This window comes from Borostomias antarcticus (assembly GCF_949987555.1).
Source record: "Borostomias antarcticus genome assembly, chromosome: 9".
NCBI lineage: Eukaryota > Metazoa > Chordata > Actinopteri > Stomiiformes > Stomiidae > Borostomias > Borostomias antarcticus.
In genome coordinates, this window is record NC_140242.1 from 12168703 (window position 1) to 12186451 (window position 17749).

Consider the following 17749-nt stretch of genomic DNA (forward strand, 5'->3'; position numbering starts at 1 on the left):
AACCTTGTGATCGAAGGGAAGGTCCGTGAGCTACAGAGAACCACGCACAGTCAAGTTCCAGAGTCAAGTGCTCTAGGTAGCTACGCTAGTTAGCAAGCTAGCTTTAGCTAATATTAGCTCACAAGCTAAGCTAACTCGCTAACGTTAGCTACTGGTGTTGATGCTTTTTCTGTTTGACCAACATGAGAGAGAGATACTTTAATGATCCACATAGGGGGAATTTGGCGTGTCAGCAGTGGATAGATTACAGCAAAGGTTGGAAATGCAGATACAGAATATGCATAGTAGCCTAGCAATGAGCATAAGAAGAAGAATGAGAATTAGTTTTAATGCCATGCAGTTTTGACGTACTAGGAATTTTCTTTCGTGGAGCATTTGTCGTGGAGCATTACATGGAGACGACATTGGACAAGGTGCAGGGACGAGACAGGACAGTGCAGAGACAGGACAGTGCAAAGAGCGAGTACCAAATGTTAGTCTAAAAAATAAGATAAGAAAAATAACTATATACAAAAAGTAGTGCAGTCAATGTATATACAGTGAGTATGCAGAGTGTAATGTGTGTTTGGCCTCCCCCCTCTACCTGTCCAAAATGTAGGGTACATCTCATTCTGACATTTTGAATAATAGTTAGTTTAGTGAGATCAAGATCCCATTAGTGAGATCAAGACAAGAGATCTCTGCTGGTCTCGCTTCTGTCCCCAACAGGGATCGGTTTCCACCTGAGTGAGATCTAATGTAACAAGGATGTTAAAGTAGAGTAGTCGAAGAGTAGTGAAACTCACTCCCCTAGTATAAATGATGTGATAACGATATCTCTCTTGGCATAGTTGTAAGCACATCCGACTTGTGAGCGCAAGGTTACAGGCTCACATCCTGCCCTGGGCATTCCCTTAACATGGGTCAAAGGAACGAGTGACACAGAAAGACACAACGCAGAGTGGAAGTCCTTCACACCAACATGTAGGTTACTATCCGGTGGATTCAACTTGCCCTAGACCCGCCTTTAGACCGGTAATATGCAAAGTGGTTAGCCCCAGTCTTTCTAGAGCTCGCATACTCCCACCTTCTGACATCGTGGGGCGGCTGCGGCTCAGGAGGTAGAGGGGGTCGTCGAATGACTGGAGGGTCAACGGTTCAAATCTCGGCTCCTTCTGTCCACATGTCGAAGTGTCCTTGTGTGTGAATGGGTGAATGAGAGGTCATTGTAAAGCGCTTTGGATAAAAGTGCTATATAGGTGCAGTCCATTTACCATTGCAAAACCATTCAAGACTTGTGTTTTTGTGAATGTGTTGCGTGTTACCTCAACAGGATGACAGAGAGGGATGAGGAAGGGCTGGTTCAGATGAGGAAGAGCAGGACACTGATAATCCGCCACTTGCCTGCTGACCTGACCAGGGAAGAGAAGGTCGATCTCCTGAAGTACTTTGGAGCCACGTCGGTCCGGGTCTTCTCAGATAAAGGAATACTGGTAGGTCCCACCAGGAGGTTGTGTGCATGATGCATAGACCAGAGCACCAAGGCTGCGTTCCGAATTGCATACTTCTACTTTTTACTACCAGTACGTACTAGAGCTGCCTATAGAAAGTATGTACTTTGCACGTAGTATCCATACAATTGGGACATACTGTACTACTTTGTCATAACATTGCGCTTTGAAATTTGACCACATCCATCGCTGTCTATGAAGCGACATTCGTCCACAGCTGGGATTCATCAAAACACCTCTTGCGCAACTCGCACATGTGATGTAATTTCCGCTACGCACAGGAGTGTGGGTCAGAATAGCCAGAAATGTCTGCTGGCTTGCATACTGCAAAATTCAATGACTGGATGTAGTATGACATCCTGGTATTTCATACTGCATGTGACATACTATGTATTGGAACATGCTACATCCTTTTTTGGCATACTATATAGTATGGAAGTATGCACTTCGAAACGCAGCCCATGACATCAAGTTGTAGTAAATAGGAAGTACACGCATGCGGACACGCCCCTTTTGGGGTGAAAACGAGGCGAGAGCTGGGCGGGGCTTGCCGCCCATTTGAACTTGCCACTATTCAGATTGAAAGTTGTTCACCCAAAAAAGGGTCAGTAACCATACCCACAGCATGGAAGCTCCCGGATCATTGCTCTGGTCTAGATAGATAGACAAATAGATACTTTAATGATCCAGGGTTTTTCCTGCATAAAGGATTTTTGGGCGCTCCCCAAAGAGATTTTAGCCAGAGCCAAAGGAAAATCACCAGTGCCAAAATGCTAAAAATTGAGAATAAAAATAGCAATTCAGATCCTCTCCAAATGTGTTTGATAGCTTGTTTCAAGTGCAGCCCATCCCTCTTTCTTGCATTGTCCATGGTTTGGACCACTAGTAATCAAGATAATAAATAGACAGGTTATCAGTATCACGAGGCTCCTGCGGTCGATCGACACGGTCACAGCTCTTCTCTGTCCTGGCCCCGCAGTGGTGGAATGAACTGCCCACTGATGTCAGGACAGCAGAGTCGCTGCCCATCTTTCGTCGCAGGCTCAAAACTCATCTCTTCAAGAAGTACTACGACAATCCTCCCGCCTAAGCACTTATTGTATTATATTATATTGCACTGTACTTTAGATTGCGATTCTTGCACTTTGCCTTCAGCACTAGATTATGCTCTTAGTCACTTGTTTTAGAAAGAAGATGCACTTGTGAGTTCTGGCAAGTAGTAGTACATTGGCTCTTACGTTAAATGCAATTATTGTTAGTCGCTTTGGATAAAAACATGTCTGGTAAATGACTGTAATGTAATGTAGTAGTAACATTTTGTCTTCATATCCATTTTGTGTCATGTCGGGAGATTTCCCGCGATTGTGAAAAGTTTTATGTTTAATTTATTATTAAAGGATCCCCATTAGGATCCCCATTAGAGAGACATGAATTAGCCTCTAGTCTTCCTGGGGTCCCACAAAGTTAATACAATACAATACAAACATACAATTAAAAGACACATTAAAGTACAATATAATCATTAAGAAAAAAAAGACAAAATAGACTAATAGATTAAAAATTAACATTGAAATCAGATTAGGGGTACATGCAAGCTAGACAGATGCACAACTAACAAGATGTCTCTTGATTAACCTTTTGAAAGTAGATTTGATATGAACTGTAGATAAGATATTTCTGGGTAAATGATTCCAAAGTTCTACTGACCTATATACAACGGTACTTTTGAGAAAACCTGTTCTTGGCAATACGAGTGCTATGTTACCGGAAGCTGCTCCCCTAGTGCTGGTACCATGTTCGGAAGTCCTATGCAATTGGTTAGCTAAGCTAGATGGGTTATTGGTGCTAATGATGTTCCGCAGTAGGGCAATTCCATGTAAATGTCAACCTCATCATGAAAAAATAAAGTTATACTATACATAACAAAATCACTTTAAAATATATCATCAAGGTCTATATTTTGGTGTACTGAATTCATCTGATCAGATCATTTAAGAAATTGCATATTTCCACCCATTACAACAGGTATCAGAGTAATTAAAAAATAACATTTTCAGTTAACCTAATTGTATGAGTTGTTGAAAGGGCATAAGGGCCTATTTTTTCCACTCACACGGGTTCCACAGCCTCTCATGTGGAGATAAGGGGCTTGTAATGCAATATGTATAATATTGGGTCATTTGAGTTCATCCCTTTAACGGTTGAGCCATGTCAAGATGACGCGCTTTTACAGGACAGCCAATGTCACGTCCGTAACGTTTTTCAGCAAAAGTCGTTATAAAAAATACATTTTACATGCAATATTGCCCAAACCTTCTGTGCAAAGCTAACTTTCACTGATGTCATATATGCATCATATAGTTGTTCGAATCTCTTTCTAAATGTGTATTTTCCGCGTTACAGATGTGACCGTTATGGACGTGACATAAACCCCAACATTGCTGAGCGCAGCTTTCCCGTTAGAATCGCAAATAACCAAATTGCCAGTCCTGTTATAGCTTATTACACATTCTGGCTGGCATGCAGTCTCGACATCAGTTAGGTAAATTATTATGATTTATTTCAAGTGAATGTCAAATTTGAGATCATTGTCTATCATGAAGCATTTGTTAGAAGAAATGTTACATTTAAGAATTCCCACCGCGATGTCCATGAAGCATTTAGAGAAGCTCCCGTTTACCAAAATGTAGGCTACGATTAATGGCTACGATTATAAGGTCCATTGCATTGTTAAAACCAGGCCAGGTCCAGCCTGGCTTATGTGCGTGGCTTGTTTCTGTTCAGGACTGGTCGAACGGAACGGAAGCTAGTCATGCCACTGAAATAGCTGTGAATTGAAATGACATGAAATAATGTCTGATAAATTAAGATCTAAGGTCTTGTCGCCTGGACACATCAGTTCCAATGCTTCCAATGCTAATCCAGCACAATAAGAGCAGGATAGCCAATTAGCTCATGAAATCGCAACAACTAGCAGCAGCTTCCATAACATTAATGGTAGCGTTCAGTAGGGCTGTCGCGGTGAATACATTTCCCCAGCGATACAAAAGGGTGGCTTTCAAAGGGTGGCTTTTTATGCGGTATTATTGCACTATTTTTTTTTCTTCCCCCCTGTGCTTTATAAATGAGATTTTTATAGTGTGTGTACTGTAGCCTACCTCTTATTTGTTTCAATACATTTTTATCAAACGAAAACATCGGCTACATTAAATAAATACTGTAGCAGTCAATCGGAATTTCATTACAGGAATGCAATGGTGCCCTATAACACAAACAGGCAATACACAGAATACAAATTTAATAATAAAGCAAAATAAATAGGCTATAAAACAAATATGCTTCTTTTATGAAATGGTTACCAAAGAAAGACAAGATAAACTGTAAATTAAAGTAGGCTCTAAAAAATAGGAAAATCCGAACCATTTAGCCTATAATTAAACAATAGCCTAACAATAATACAATGAAAGACTTCTCTAAAGCACAACTTAACTTGTATGGTAGAGTGTAGGCCTACATGAGAAGGCACTGGCTATACTGACGGGGGTTTTCATGTCCTTGTTACACTGAAGGAACACCAACATATTTACTTTGTGTGGTTTCAGCGACGATCGGAGTGGGGTAACAATGTTACCGGCAGCACTAAAAACTCTCTCTGAAGATGTGCTCGTTGCACAAATGCACATATACTTGCGTGCGACTTTAGAGAGCAGGGGAAATCTAGCTTTGTTTTTGTGCCACCAGGCGAGGGGGATCCCCGTTGGGGTTGATGGGCTCCTCCTGCAGGTGTGAGTTCTGTGTCTGCTCAAGCTCTCTTGGGAATGCGCACGGGGGTGGTTGCGCGTGACTTCAGCATGTCTCCAAGTGTCCTCCTCTTCTTTGCTGCAGGTGGCTCCTCTTGCGCCTCTTCCTCTCCAAGCGCTTTTATTACTATTATTTACATTTATGGGCCTGAGCCCAATTAAAACCCGACATTTTCTTTCTAAATTGGCTGTTTATAAGTAACTCATTCATTCCGAGTTGTTTGGATGACAGAACTATGCTACGTGCTAGATCTTCTTCCATATAGCCTTCCTCTCGCAATGGACTCGCAAAGTGTAGTAGGCCTACCTGCAGGTGCCATAGAAGGCATGCGAAAACCCTTACATTTCAAATGGTAGGCTAACCTTTGATTCACTGGTGATAAAAATCATAATTGACAAAAGGAATTAACAATCAGACTTCTGAAATACGTTATGAACCTAAATCTGTTCAGAATTATTACGCACGGAATCATAAATACCTCAACATGGATTGGAAGCGAAATTGCGTCTATTGGGCAAAAAAACAATATGTGTGTCCCATTTATTTTGTCACTTATCTACACAGCCTACTGACAAGTGTTAGGCCTGATTGTAAATACATGCTTCGGAAATTGATTTACAAATGGAAATAAATGCTTTGGAAATTGATTAACAAATTTCGAATATCTGTCTCAACTCCGTGTAATGCTGAAGACACGGCCTATCGGAATGGTGTGTTTGTTTAGGGTAGGCTAAGTGAGAAAAAAGTAAGTCCATACCTGATATTTATTTGACAGCTCTAATGGGAAAAGCCTCATGAAACATAAGAACAAAATGAAAAAACGTTAGTTACCGCGGTGATGCAGTCGTCTGAGGAGTAGCGCGTTTTGTTTCACAGTACCGTGGTCGTGCAATATTGTGGTAACCGCGACAGCCCTAGCGGCCAGTGCCTAAAGCAGTTACACTGATGATTCCTGTAACGTTAGCTATTTTGCTGCAATTGGTTGAACTTATGTTTCTGGACAAAGGTAAGAGATAAAAAGATTGGAGTGAAAAGATGAACGTGTGGAGGTTTGGGGTATAGTCCCATAAAGTCATCCCCACCAGGGCCTTGAACCCCCGTCTCCCGGGTGGGAGTCCTATGCTTTCACCGCTACTCTACTAGATAGATAGGTGCATGTTTGTCAGCAGTTTGCATGAATAATCTCATGAATATACTCAGTAACAGATCCAGATCCTCCTCCTTACACACTATTGACCAGTTACTGTTTCTAACATCTTCCATAGAACGTTCCTGGTTGAAGAGCTTATAGGACCTTTTGTGTATAGTTCTACCAGCTGCTTTAGGGACCTTCATTTTCCTTTTAAGTGCTATTGGGTTATGATCACTGAACCCCACAACTATAGACACTTCCTTAGAACGCTGTTCAGGGATGTTTGTGAAAGAAAAAGTGATCAATACATTTAGATGATGATAGTCCATTTTTGTACTGATTCTTGTAGGTAGTATCATTTTTTGTGTTAGGTTACAAGCACTTGCAACTGCTAGAAGCTTTTTCTTTAGAGGACACACAGCTAATCAATGTTTAAATCACCCGCAAAATATAATTCATCACTAGCTTTATCCAGCATTTCACAAATCAAATTTAAGTTTCTCATATCTGCACTGGGCGGTCTGTAGCAACAACTTAAAAGTATTGGTTTAGCATGTGGTACTGTAGGTGAACTTGTACCCACAGCGCCTCTACATCACACAACATTAAATCCCTTCAAATTTGTACTGGAATGTGATCCTCCAAATGTATTTATATCTTTCCTAAACAGGGTATATCTATCAACCTCTAGTTCTGTATTCTCAAATGACGGGTCCAGGTGTGTTTCAGATATTGCCATTATATGAACGTTACTTGACTGCATCACAATACTTAATTCATGGATCTTATATCTTAAGCTACAGATGTTTAAGTGAGCTGTCAACAGACCTTTACCTGGGATGTTAATTCTTAAGAGTCCATATTAAAATGACACTGAATAGTTCACTACCAAGTCATTCAGTAGGCTAGGCGATCTCCCCTCTCTCACGCGCTGCTTTCATGGCTGGCATGAGCTCCCTGCAATTTTGACGGACTGACTCAGTAAAGTCCTCGTTGATGAAAATTTTGGTCCCTTTCAACTATCTCGCATTCTGGAGAGCTGCTACTTTGTCCTTGTACCGTTGGGAGTTTTACAAATATGGGCCTTGGTCTGTTGCTGTCTGCTCCAGATCTTCCTGTTCTGTGGGTGCATTCCAGTTCCAGCTCACGGCCTCTTCCAATCCGTAGTTCATCTGACGGCAATCGTCTGACCTTCTCCTCTGTCTCTGCCCATCCTACGTTTTCAGTTTCCACCATCCTATCAATCACCAGGTTATTCCTTGTGGAATGTCCATCTAGAATGTCTGTTCTCTTGATGATGGCCTGGATGTTGTCACTCATAGTGTGAATGACCTGCTGCTGCAGGTGGCCAGCTGTTTTGCAGAAGCTGAATTCAATTCATCCATATCGTTTTGGGTATACTGTATACTTGTGAGCTCAATCAGAACGACAGCAAAGAATATAGGCCTTTATATGCTGGTGGGCTACTCGGCATAAAACAGAGGTTTCCCCCCAAAAAATTGTGTGCGCATCACCCCCCAAAGACCCATTATGAGCCAGGAAAACCCTTTGATCCCCCTAAGGGGAAATTTTGCATTTCAGCTGTGGAAAAATGACAGCAAAGGTTGGAAATGCCGATACTGAGTATGCCTAGTAGCAATAAACATAACAAAGAGATAGAACAACAGGGACTATCTACATCCATATGCACAGCATGTGTACAGTATAGAATATAATAAAATAAAAATATGTACATAGATACATCCAGTCTGTATAAATAGATATGTCTAGGAATATACATGTATACATACATACATCCAAGCTCTATAGATATGTCTAGTTATATACATACATACTACGTCTATATATCGGAAGGGAACGATGTATTGTATTCCTGAGTGGTGTCAATTAGCCATATAGACCAATTAAATGCTGTTTGTTGTGATGATGCGCCCTCAATACGGCTATACGCTCAATACGAAACCAGGAAGACGGCTATCGAACTAAACCGATTATAGTTTTAAAATGTCCTCTGCTTACTACAGCAGCTTGTCACCCAGTGACAGGCCCTGTTATGCAGCTAAATGAGCCTTGGTGGACGGGGCACGTCCAGCAGACCCCCACGCCCCGCCCCTCTGTCGTGAGCCATATGTGTCGGGGATGTGGGAGCATCCTGGTTGCAGAACCTGCATGATGTCAGTGTAACGTAGTCTGATAATTCACCTGATGGCAATCTTGTTTCTTTTTTTTTCCCACCTCAGAAACACACAGCGTTTGCAACGTTCAGCAGCGAGAGAACAGCAGCGAAGGTAACGCTGCATCTTCCGCCTCAGGTGGAATCCTGTTGCACACTCAACCATTGGCCTATCCCATAATGACTCGTGAGGCCTTGTTGTTCACCACTGTGATTAACGTTTGTTTCTTTCACCCCTGCAGGCACTTGGTAGACTTCACCAGTTACAGATTCTCAACCATTCTCTGGTGGCAGAGTTTGCCAAAGACCAGGATCACGTGACAGTGCTTAAAGACCCACCTCTTCCTGACAGGTGAGTGAGAAAGACGACAACCATCGACATGAAACAAAGTAATATACGATGGAAAGTAAACAGAACATACAGATACATTCGAGACAAATGCAATGAGAACTTGCCATTTATAAATAGTTCTTGTTCTAATGGCGCTATTTTCCTCAGTGTGAATGATGGCAACGATGACAAGAAGCAGCAGCAGCTAACACAACCAAGCGTGCCTGTAATAGAGACGGGCGTTTCACCTCACCTCGGGTAAGCACTGTGTGCTCTCTCCCTCCCCCCTCTCTCCTCCCTCTCTCTCTCTCCCTCCCCCCTCTCTCCTCCCTCTCTCTCTCTCCCTCCCCCTCTCTACTCCCTCTCTCTCTCCCTCCCCCTCTCTCCTCCCTCTCTCTCCCTCCCCTCTCTCTCTCTCCCCTCTCTCTCTCTCCCTCCTCCCTCCTCCCTCCCCCCCCCCTCTCCTCACTCTCTCTCTCCCTTCTCTCTCCTCCCTCTCTCTCTCCCTCCCCCTCTCTCCTCCCTCTCTCCCTCCCCCCTCTCTCCTCCCTCTCTCTCTCTCTCCCTCCCCCTTTCTACTCCCTCTCTCTCCCTCTCTCCTCCCTCTCTCTCTCTCCCTCCCCCTCTCTCCTCCTTCTCTCTCTCCCCCCCTCTCTTCCCTCTCTCTCTCCCTCCCCTCTCTCTTCTCCCTCTCTCTCTCCCTCCCCCTCTCTCCTCGCTCTCTCTCCCTCCCCTCTCTCTCTCTCCCCCCCCTCTCTCTCCCTCTACCCTCTCTCCTCCCCCTCTCTCTCTCCCTCCTCCCTCTCTCCCTCCCCTCACTCTCTCTCTCCCTTCTCTCTCCCTCCCCTCACTCTCTCTCTCTCCCTTCTCTCTCCTCTCTCCCTTCTCTCTCCTCCCTCTCTCTCCCCCCCCTCTCTCCTCCCTCTCTCTCTCTCCCTCCCCCCTCTCTCCTCCCTCTCTCTCTCCCTCCCCATCTCTCCTCTCTCCCTCCCCCTCTCTCCTCCCTCCCTCCCCCCCATCTCCTCTCTCTCTCCCTCCTCCTCCTATCTCTCTCTCTCCCTTGACTCACACACACATGCACACAGACACACCTGCTGATGAGTATATACCTTAGGGGTCTTATCAGTGAGGGTCCATGTTTGGTGCTGGCCTCCAGCCTCTGTGTGTGTGTGTGTGTGTGTGTGTGTGTGTGTGCGTGCGTGCGTGCGTGCGTGCGTGCGTGCGTGCGTGCGTGCGTGCGTGCGTGCGTCGTGCGTGCGTGCGTGCGTGCGTGCGTGCGTGCGTGCGTGCGTGCGTGCACGCTTATGTACACGTGTTGCCTAGAGGGTGACAAAGCCTGGCCAGTAGTCTGAGCTCCAATAAGAAGCTGTCAGCAGCAGGCTCCTGTCCAATTAGAAGGCCAAAGGCCCGGAGTGTCTGCTCTGCCCTGACAGGCCGTCTGGCCTCGGCCAGTTGGTGGCACCAGGTGGCCTTTGATGGACACGCCGCAGGCTAGGATACCATAGCTCTCTGGTAGGAGTAGCCTCCCTGTAACTGTCGACAACGTTGGGGTTTGAATTTGAATACCATCCGTTACGTTTTGTACGGGAGGGAATGTTTGAATGGGAGGTGGTGTGTTATTAATTGTCTTGAAATTACAATATGTAAAATCCATAATGAGACACTGTCGCATACGCGTACTTGAACCCATGTGCTCTGACGTAGTTTAAACTACGCCGGTTAACTGCAGTAAAGCACAGCTGAGCAGGTTGATGGAGGTCTGTGATACATGGTTGTATTCTTTCTACATTCAGTAAATCACTGTGCTTTTAATAAATCATTGTTTAATGTTCATCAAACTTAGCAGGCCAGCCACACCGCCCCCCCCCCGCCCATACTCTGGTTGTGAATAGACTGCAGTTAAATTAGATGTGGCTCATGCGTTTGCCCAGCATCGGCCCAAGCATCGCATGAGAATAGACTATTGAGTAAATGCTTAGAGACGTGCCGCTGCATTTCAGGGGCAGAAACCGTACTTCGGTATTTTGGTTAAGAGAATGACCAATGGCAAGCAACCCACTACATCTCACTGGCCTGCTCATAATTAAATGTTGCCGTTATTTATACATTTTCTGTTACCAGTATTTTATTTATTTTTGCTGGTGAATGTTTGTGTTACCAGTATTTTAATTATTTTTGCTGGTGAATGTTTGTAAGTAGTGCCTACCAATGTACTTCATACTTCCCCCCCCTCTTTTTCTCCACCACAGGTTGAAATTTCAAGCAAATCCCCGTCTGAAATATTTATATCCCCCTCCTTCAAATGGAACTCTTGCAAACATAACACACGCCCTTCTGAGTGTGCCTAAATTTTACATTCAAGTGAGTACCTTCTGCAAAGTGATATTTCCTACAATATTGTTTTATATTTATTAATTAATGACTGGGGATGCATTTATGCAGTATATGTATGTACGTCCCCAATCAATATATTTATGTCCTCAGTGTTTTTTTCCCCCCTTCTTTCAGTCAGATTTATATCTTAACCAGAGCAGAAAAATTATGCTGTGCACAAAGTGTGCACATATATCCTATTAAGCATATACCTCAAATTTTGCTTGCGAGATCGAAAATTGAAAATGCCAGTGTGGTTTTTGAACCATGTCCAAGTCCTCGAAGATCATAATGGCAAACATTTACCTTGTAAATTTCAATTTGCGGAGCAAGTATTAATAATAAACCGTAAGTGGGAGGGAGGAATGAGTTATGGGCTTAACATTTCCCTAGGAGCTTGACTGCCTGTGCTGCCTGCCAGCGTGTGCAATGTCCAACACTGGCCATTTGGTGGCGCTAGTGTGCTGTTGAGCTTGTGACAGCCTAATCCACACACAAACACCTTTTCTCTCTTCCCTTACTTCACTGCTGTAGTAATCCCACCATGAAGACACTGATATGACTCACCTTGCATTCTGGTGTGAACAAGCAGACACAGTCTCATGTGCGTGCCGTGCGTGTGTGCCGTGCGTGCGTGTATAGGTACAGGTCAGGTCAGAGTGTCAGGTTCATCAGGGTTGTGTCAACACTACTCACATTCCTTAAGTGAGAAGATGTACCGTAGGTGTTTGTTGTATTTCTTTCATGCAGGTTCTTCACCTGATGAATAAGATGAACCTGCCGTGTCCCTTCGGTCCGGTCACGCCTAGACCCCCTATGGTATGACTTCATACGATCTCGCTCTCAAGACACACATGCCATCCGACTTCACACGCTGGGTCCGGCCTCTCTAGATTTGCCAGATTTGAACCCAGAATCGTGCCGTTTCTTTGTGAGTTCACCTCCTCCTCCTCCTCCTCCAGTTTGAGCTTCCTCAGGCGCCCCCGATCCCCATGCCGCCCCCCTTCCCCCCGGACTACCCCCCGTTACCGGAGGAGGAGATGGACGTGTCCAGCGGAGAGGAGTCTGAGTACGAGAGCGGAGAGGATGAGGACAAAGAGAGGTGAGGGGTCACAACCAACTGCCGTTATTTAAAGGTGACATAGATCACATTTTTATGTCAATGAATCACAACAACAACAACAAAAACACCCACAGAACTTTAAGAAAGGTGCGGAATAAAAGCATTGCGGTTCCCCCCCCCAACAATAATATTGATTGTGAATTTATCTTTTAAAAATGTTTTGACAGGTCCAAAATGAATGTTTTGTTTATCTGTCTGCGATGTATGAGGTTTGGTTCCCTGCTCTAACGAGTAGAATGTAAATAGTATTATGATGTTGGTACCATGCGGTGTATCTGTCTGGAGCGATCAGGAGCTGTAATACTATTGGCGTAAGAGCCTTGTTAGAGTTTGTATTTTATTTTTTATGATTCGTCTACACACAACAATGTTATCTACATCACCTTTAAGAAGAAGTCGTCATTCCAATGTGTTGTCTGCTCTTGATATTACATTACATTACATTACAGTCATTTAGCAGACGCTTTTATCCAAAGCGACTAACAATAATTGCACTTAACGTGGGAAAAGCCAATGTACTACTACTTGCCAGAACTCAAGTGCATCTTCTTTCTAAAACAAGTGACTAAGAGCATAATCTAGTGCTGAAGGCAAAGTGCAAGAATACCAATCTAAAGTACAGTGCACTATAACTGATAGTGTCCGTGTATATGTCCATTATATCTCCATGATAGTGTCCGTGTATATGTCCATTATATCTCCATGATAGTGTATCTCGTGGTTCTGAACTAGAATATAATTATTACAGGACCCTGAGGTGTCTTTAATTCACCACACGGCAAGTGACACACAATTACACACTTGAGCGGCGACACGTCACACAGCACACACACACACACGTGCAATCAGGGGTCGCCTGATAAGACCTCTGCCTCATAAGAGTTTAGCCCTGTGCTCGAGTCAGTGCGCCATCAGTTCCTTTTGTCTCGTGTTTGAATTTCTGAGGCAAATTTTGCTTCGTCTCTCGATTTCATTTCCAGAATCATCCGTCTGATGGGGCTGGTCAACCAAGCGTGCAAGAGACCCCTGAGAACCAAAGTGTCTTCCAAGAGAAAGAAGCCCAGGCTGAAAGACCTCCTCTTCGTCCCCAAACCCGAATCCCAGAGGTACATAGTCATTCATGCACATCTCTGCTCTCAAAAATGTTATTTTCTGAAGATGGGGGGTGGGAGGGGGGGGGGGGGGTTAGGCCAAGGATAAAGAAAACAAAACAACCCAAGACAATATCTGTTATTCTTAAAAATAACTTTACTGTGGTGTTTGGGACCACAAGCTGTGCAGCCTAGATAACACCAAAACATAGCAGGCCTTAAAACCGGACTCTGAACTATAAATACTGCACACACCCCAGTGTTATATGACTATCTAGCGGACTGTGAAATATCAAGATCACCAGAACCCCCCCCCCCCATCTTTTAATTCACCCAGAGCCCCGGTTTAGAGTGATGCGTCGGGCCCCGTTTGAAGGTGGCTTGTGTTGTTTGGTCTCCCAGCGCTCCAGGTCCGGCCCTACAGCCCTCTGATGTGTTTGAGCAGCCCCAACCCTGCGGCCCCAAGAAGATCGAGTTCCACATATCTACTGGCATGGCCACCATACTGGACGGAGCTGCCCAAGAGCCCGAATCCGCAGAGGAGGCTGAAGGTAGGCCTTGATTTTGTGTTCAGGATATGATGTCATTGTTTGAACCTTAGAGGGCAGACACAGCTGGGGAGTGAGAAGAGCACCTGCACCAACTGTACGAACTCTCCAATCAAAGGGGGTTCATCATTAACATATAAGTGACCATTTGTTTGAGTCACTGATGATTCCATGGATACACAACACTTGGCTAGTGCGCTAGTGCTGTCATGGAAGAATGTTCTTCTGCAGAAAATTCGATCCTCTGTTATAGAAATCATATTTTAAAAAAGGATTATTAAAGCATGAAGGTGCTCTAGCTTTATCTGTTAGAGAAATGTCACCTGTGACATCACCTGTCGTCTATCCAGCCTCACCTTATCTTCCTCTCCTCCAGCCTCGGCTTTCCATGAGTTCTCCCCTGTATCAACCCCCGGAGAAGTAAAACAGATCTCAAAGTCAAACAGCAGATTTCCTAAAGCGCAACGATATGAACTGGTGCAGTAGTTGGGGATTACTCGTCTTTTTTTTTTTTTTTAAGGGAACTGATAAACAAGGCATTTAAATGAACCAGCGAGGCAGTGGAGCGGTTAGTAGAAAGATGATTTGAAAGGAGGGGATCTAGTTCCCTGCTGATAGTTTATCAGAACTCAGTTTGGCTTTTCTGCTCCAGCACACACATACACACACACACACTCGTATGCCAGATGCATCTGACACGTTTTCCTCAGGATGTGTGTATGGGCTGGCTGCGCCTTGTAATTCCACTCACAGGTTTGTGCGTGGTGTGTGTTAGCGTGCGTGTGAGCGTGTGAGGGAACATCTATGATTTCGTTCCTGACCGCGTTTTATCTCAGCCTTGAGTGGAAATTCTGAACGGGTGTTGTCAGTGCAGCTCTGCTACTTCCTTCACACAGTTTGTACATAAATACTACGTGACATCTGCATGTCGTGCGCCATGGAAGACGAGATATTTTTCTCAGTGAGAGTTGAAGACATGGAGTCATAGTAAAATAAATTCAGCTCTAGATATGGGGTAGTAACTGTGCACTTCTAAATATTGACTTCATCAGTGTAGCTACTGCAATCTGTGTGTGTGTGTGTGTGTGTGTGTGTGTGTGTGTGTGTGTGTGTGTGTGTGTGTGTGTGGGGGTGTGTGGGGGTGTGTGGGTGTGGGTGTGTGGTTGTTTTCTAACGCTCCGACTTGTGTCCCAGCAGAGGCTGAGGAGAGAGAAGCCCCAGGCGAGGAACTGGGGGGGGAGGGCTTCGGGAAGATCTACCCCGCCGCCCAGGCCTTTCAGCACCAGGAGGAGGACAGCGAGGAGGACGAGGACCTCCCCTCCGACATCATCTCCCGGAAGGAGCTGGAGAAGGGACGCCTGTCCAGAGACGGTAACTACCGCCTTAGATTCACTCAGGAGGACGTTACCGTGTTCTGGTGTCCGAGCAGAAAGTGCGGTCGAGAAACGTACATTTTTGTTTTCCCCCCCCCAACACTTCTGTGTAAGTTTTTCCTCTTACCTCGATTTAGATTTGGAGTTTTTAGTTAATAAAAACATTGATTTGAGGGTTGATGTGAAGTGTACCAGTTGAGACGTAATCGGTCCCCAGAGTATTGGTTGAAGGTAGAGATCAAAGGAAATATTTAACGCATTGAGATCAAACATTTTATCAGTCCTTTGTGGTATTGCATCAGCCCTGGAACCATTAATTCAGACTTTTTTGAGAGTGACTCAGGAGTTGACATTCTGTTGAATTGCCGTGTGATAGTAGGAGGGGCAGAAGTGCAGTCATGGTGGCAACACCCCTGTGATCCTTTCTACAAGTTATTTTAAGTGAATGTTTGGGCGTGTGTGTGATGTTTTTTTTTTTGTCCCCTCTTTTTATTAAACAGAGATAAAAAGGATGTCTGTATTCAAAAATTATGAACCTGGAGAGCCAACATGCAGACTTTATGTGAAGAACATCGGAAAACAGGTCGAGGAGAAAGTAAGTTCTGTCGGGTAGTTTGAAAAAAAACTGATTACCAGGCTCAGCATCTGGTTTAAGTTGGATTTCAATTAAGAATGATACATTGACTTTGGTGTTTAACGTATTTCAGGACCTGAAGTACATCTACGGGAGATACATCGACCTCTCATCAGAAGCAGAAAGGAACATGTATGTTAGCCCCCCTGCCACACATGTTTTAATCTAACAGAGAGAAATCCAGTTAACTAATACATGGTATTGCGTGGAAATGTGTCCAGCTGTGTGGCGCCCCGGGTGGGGAGGCCGGCACCCGGCCAGCGGTGATAATCATGTCTGGTCCTCTCTGCCGTCCGGCCCAGGTTTGACATTGTGCTAATGAAGGATGGGAGAATGAAAGGACAAGCCTTCATCGGGCTCCCCAGTGAGCGGAGTGCAGAGAGAGCCCTGAGGGACACCAACGGATATGTTCTCTACGACAAACCCCTGGTGGTGGTATCCTTTAATCCCCCACAAAAAGCCTTTTATTATAGAATACACTTTAAAAATGACAAGGGTTCTGTTTTCAGCATTTGTTCTCAGTTTATACGGGCGGGTGGTTGGTCTTCTAAAGAAGAAAGATTATCTGAGATCTGCATTCCTATTCAAGGGCTATGCCTATGTTTATGAAACTCCTAGGTGTGTATATATCCATGCATGACCTTCTCCCGACCTTGACTCTGAATGCTCAGCAATTCGCCAGGTCTGCCAGGCCAAAACCGGACGCCCCAGACCCCAAGAAAGGACAGAAACGACGCTGAACACAACAGGTGGGAAACACAGAGAAACCGGTAACTGACATTCAACGTACCGCTTTCGCAAACTCCTAAAAGAATGTGGGCTCTATATCTGAAACACCTATGTTATTTGTTTAAGATATTGACGTCGAGGTATGTCCTGATAGTGTGGCCCAGCAGAACCGTTTGTATCCTTATTCTGGCATATCCTTTGAAAGAACTGTTTTATTTTCCACTGACTCATCCACGTCCTGAAACGTTGGACTGAGTCTCCACTAAGGAAGTGGTCAAATTGCTCAGCAACACAAGAAGATGTGTACTGTTGATATTCATTTCTGTGTTAATGATCAGACTGTCACTCAAGTATGTCTGCACTCAGATTGCTGCATACTTTACACATACTACAATTGTATTTAGTGTCTCCCCCCTGTTGGCATGAGACAGGGTATGTTTTAACCTGTGAAACATTGCCCTACATTGTTTTTGTTTGATTCACTGCAGGTGGTGAATCCCAAACAAAGCCAAGGACCATATGGAGTATTTTTTGTGCTTTTCTTTTTTCAAATAAACTTGAATAATTCAGTTCAAGATGTTTGTCTTCTTTTTGTCAGTAGTTAGTAAAGTAGTGCCATTCATATTTGTATTTTTAGCACACTATGTGTCATGTTGAATATGACGACAACACCTGGTACTTGAGTTAAAGCCCATGTAGGATGGTGAATCCTTAACTAAAGAAAGTGAATAAGATAAAGTAAACATGGAGAGAGAAAGCAGTTTGAGGAGTAGGCTATATTGGTTTTCTGCTGCACGGCAACAGATGGTGCTGTCAACACGGTGGAACGGCAGACGAGAAGCAAACAACATCCATACATGACACGGCTGTCAGCAATACTGGGGCTGAGCTTAGCTGAAACTCAGGGCTACATGGTTATTGGAGTTTTGAGTGGTCTGCTTTAAAGTTTGG

At 44.4% G+C, this 17749-nt stretch overlaps 1 protein-coding gene across 6 annotated transcripts in view; it reads left to right on the top strand.

Annotated features, from left to right (window-relative positions):
- Positions 1-17351, top strand: part of rnpc3 (RNA-binding region (RNP1, RRM) containing 3) — a 17478-nt gene extending 127 nt beyond the window's left edge. The window contains exons 2-17 of one of the 6 annotated variants that reach the window (XM_084443273.1): positions 1313-1472; positions 8664-8711; positions 8839-8948; positions 9096-9185; positions 11177-11288; positions 12051-12119; positions 12263-12402; positions 13404-13529; positions 13917-14065; positions 15257-15433; positions 15936-16030; positions 16143-16201; positions 16372-16504; positions 16741-16839; positions 16925-16938; positions 17287-17351. In XM_084443273.1, coding sequence (XP_084299399.1) covers positions 1314-1472; positions 8664-8711; positions 8839-8948; positions 9096-9185; positions 11177-11288; positions 12051-12119; positions 12263-12402; positions 13404-13529; positions 13917-14065; positions 15257-15433; positions 15936-16030; positions 16143-16201; positions 16372-16504; positions 16741-16809 — 1536 coding nt within the window. In that variant the 5' untranslated portion in view covers position 1313 and the 3' untranslated portion in view covers positions 16810-16839; positions 16925-16938; positions 17287-17351. Of the gene's footprint in view, positions 77-1312; positions 1473-8663; positions 8712-8838; positions 8949-9095; positions 9186-11176; positions 11289-12050; positions 12120-12262; positions 12403-13403; positions 13530-13916; positions 14066-15256; positions 15434-15935; positions 16031-16142; positions 16202-16371; positions 16505-16740; positions 16840-16924 lie in introns of all 6 variants that reach the window. The other 5 variants (XM_084443272.1, XM_084443270.1, XM_084443271.1 and 2 more) reach the window with 5 other exon arrangements.
- Positions 17352-17749: the final 398 nt, after the last annotated feature.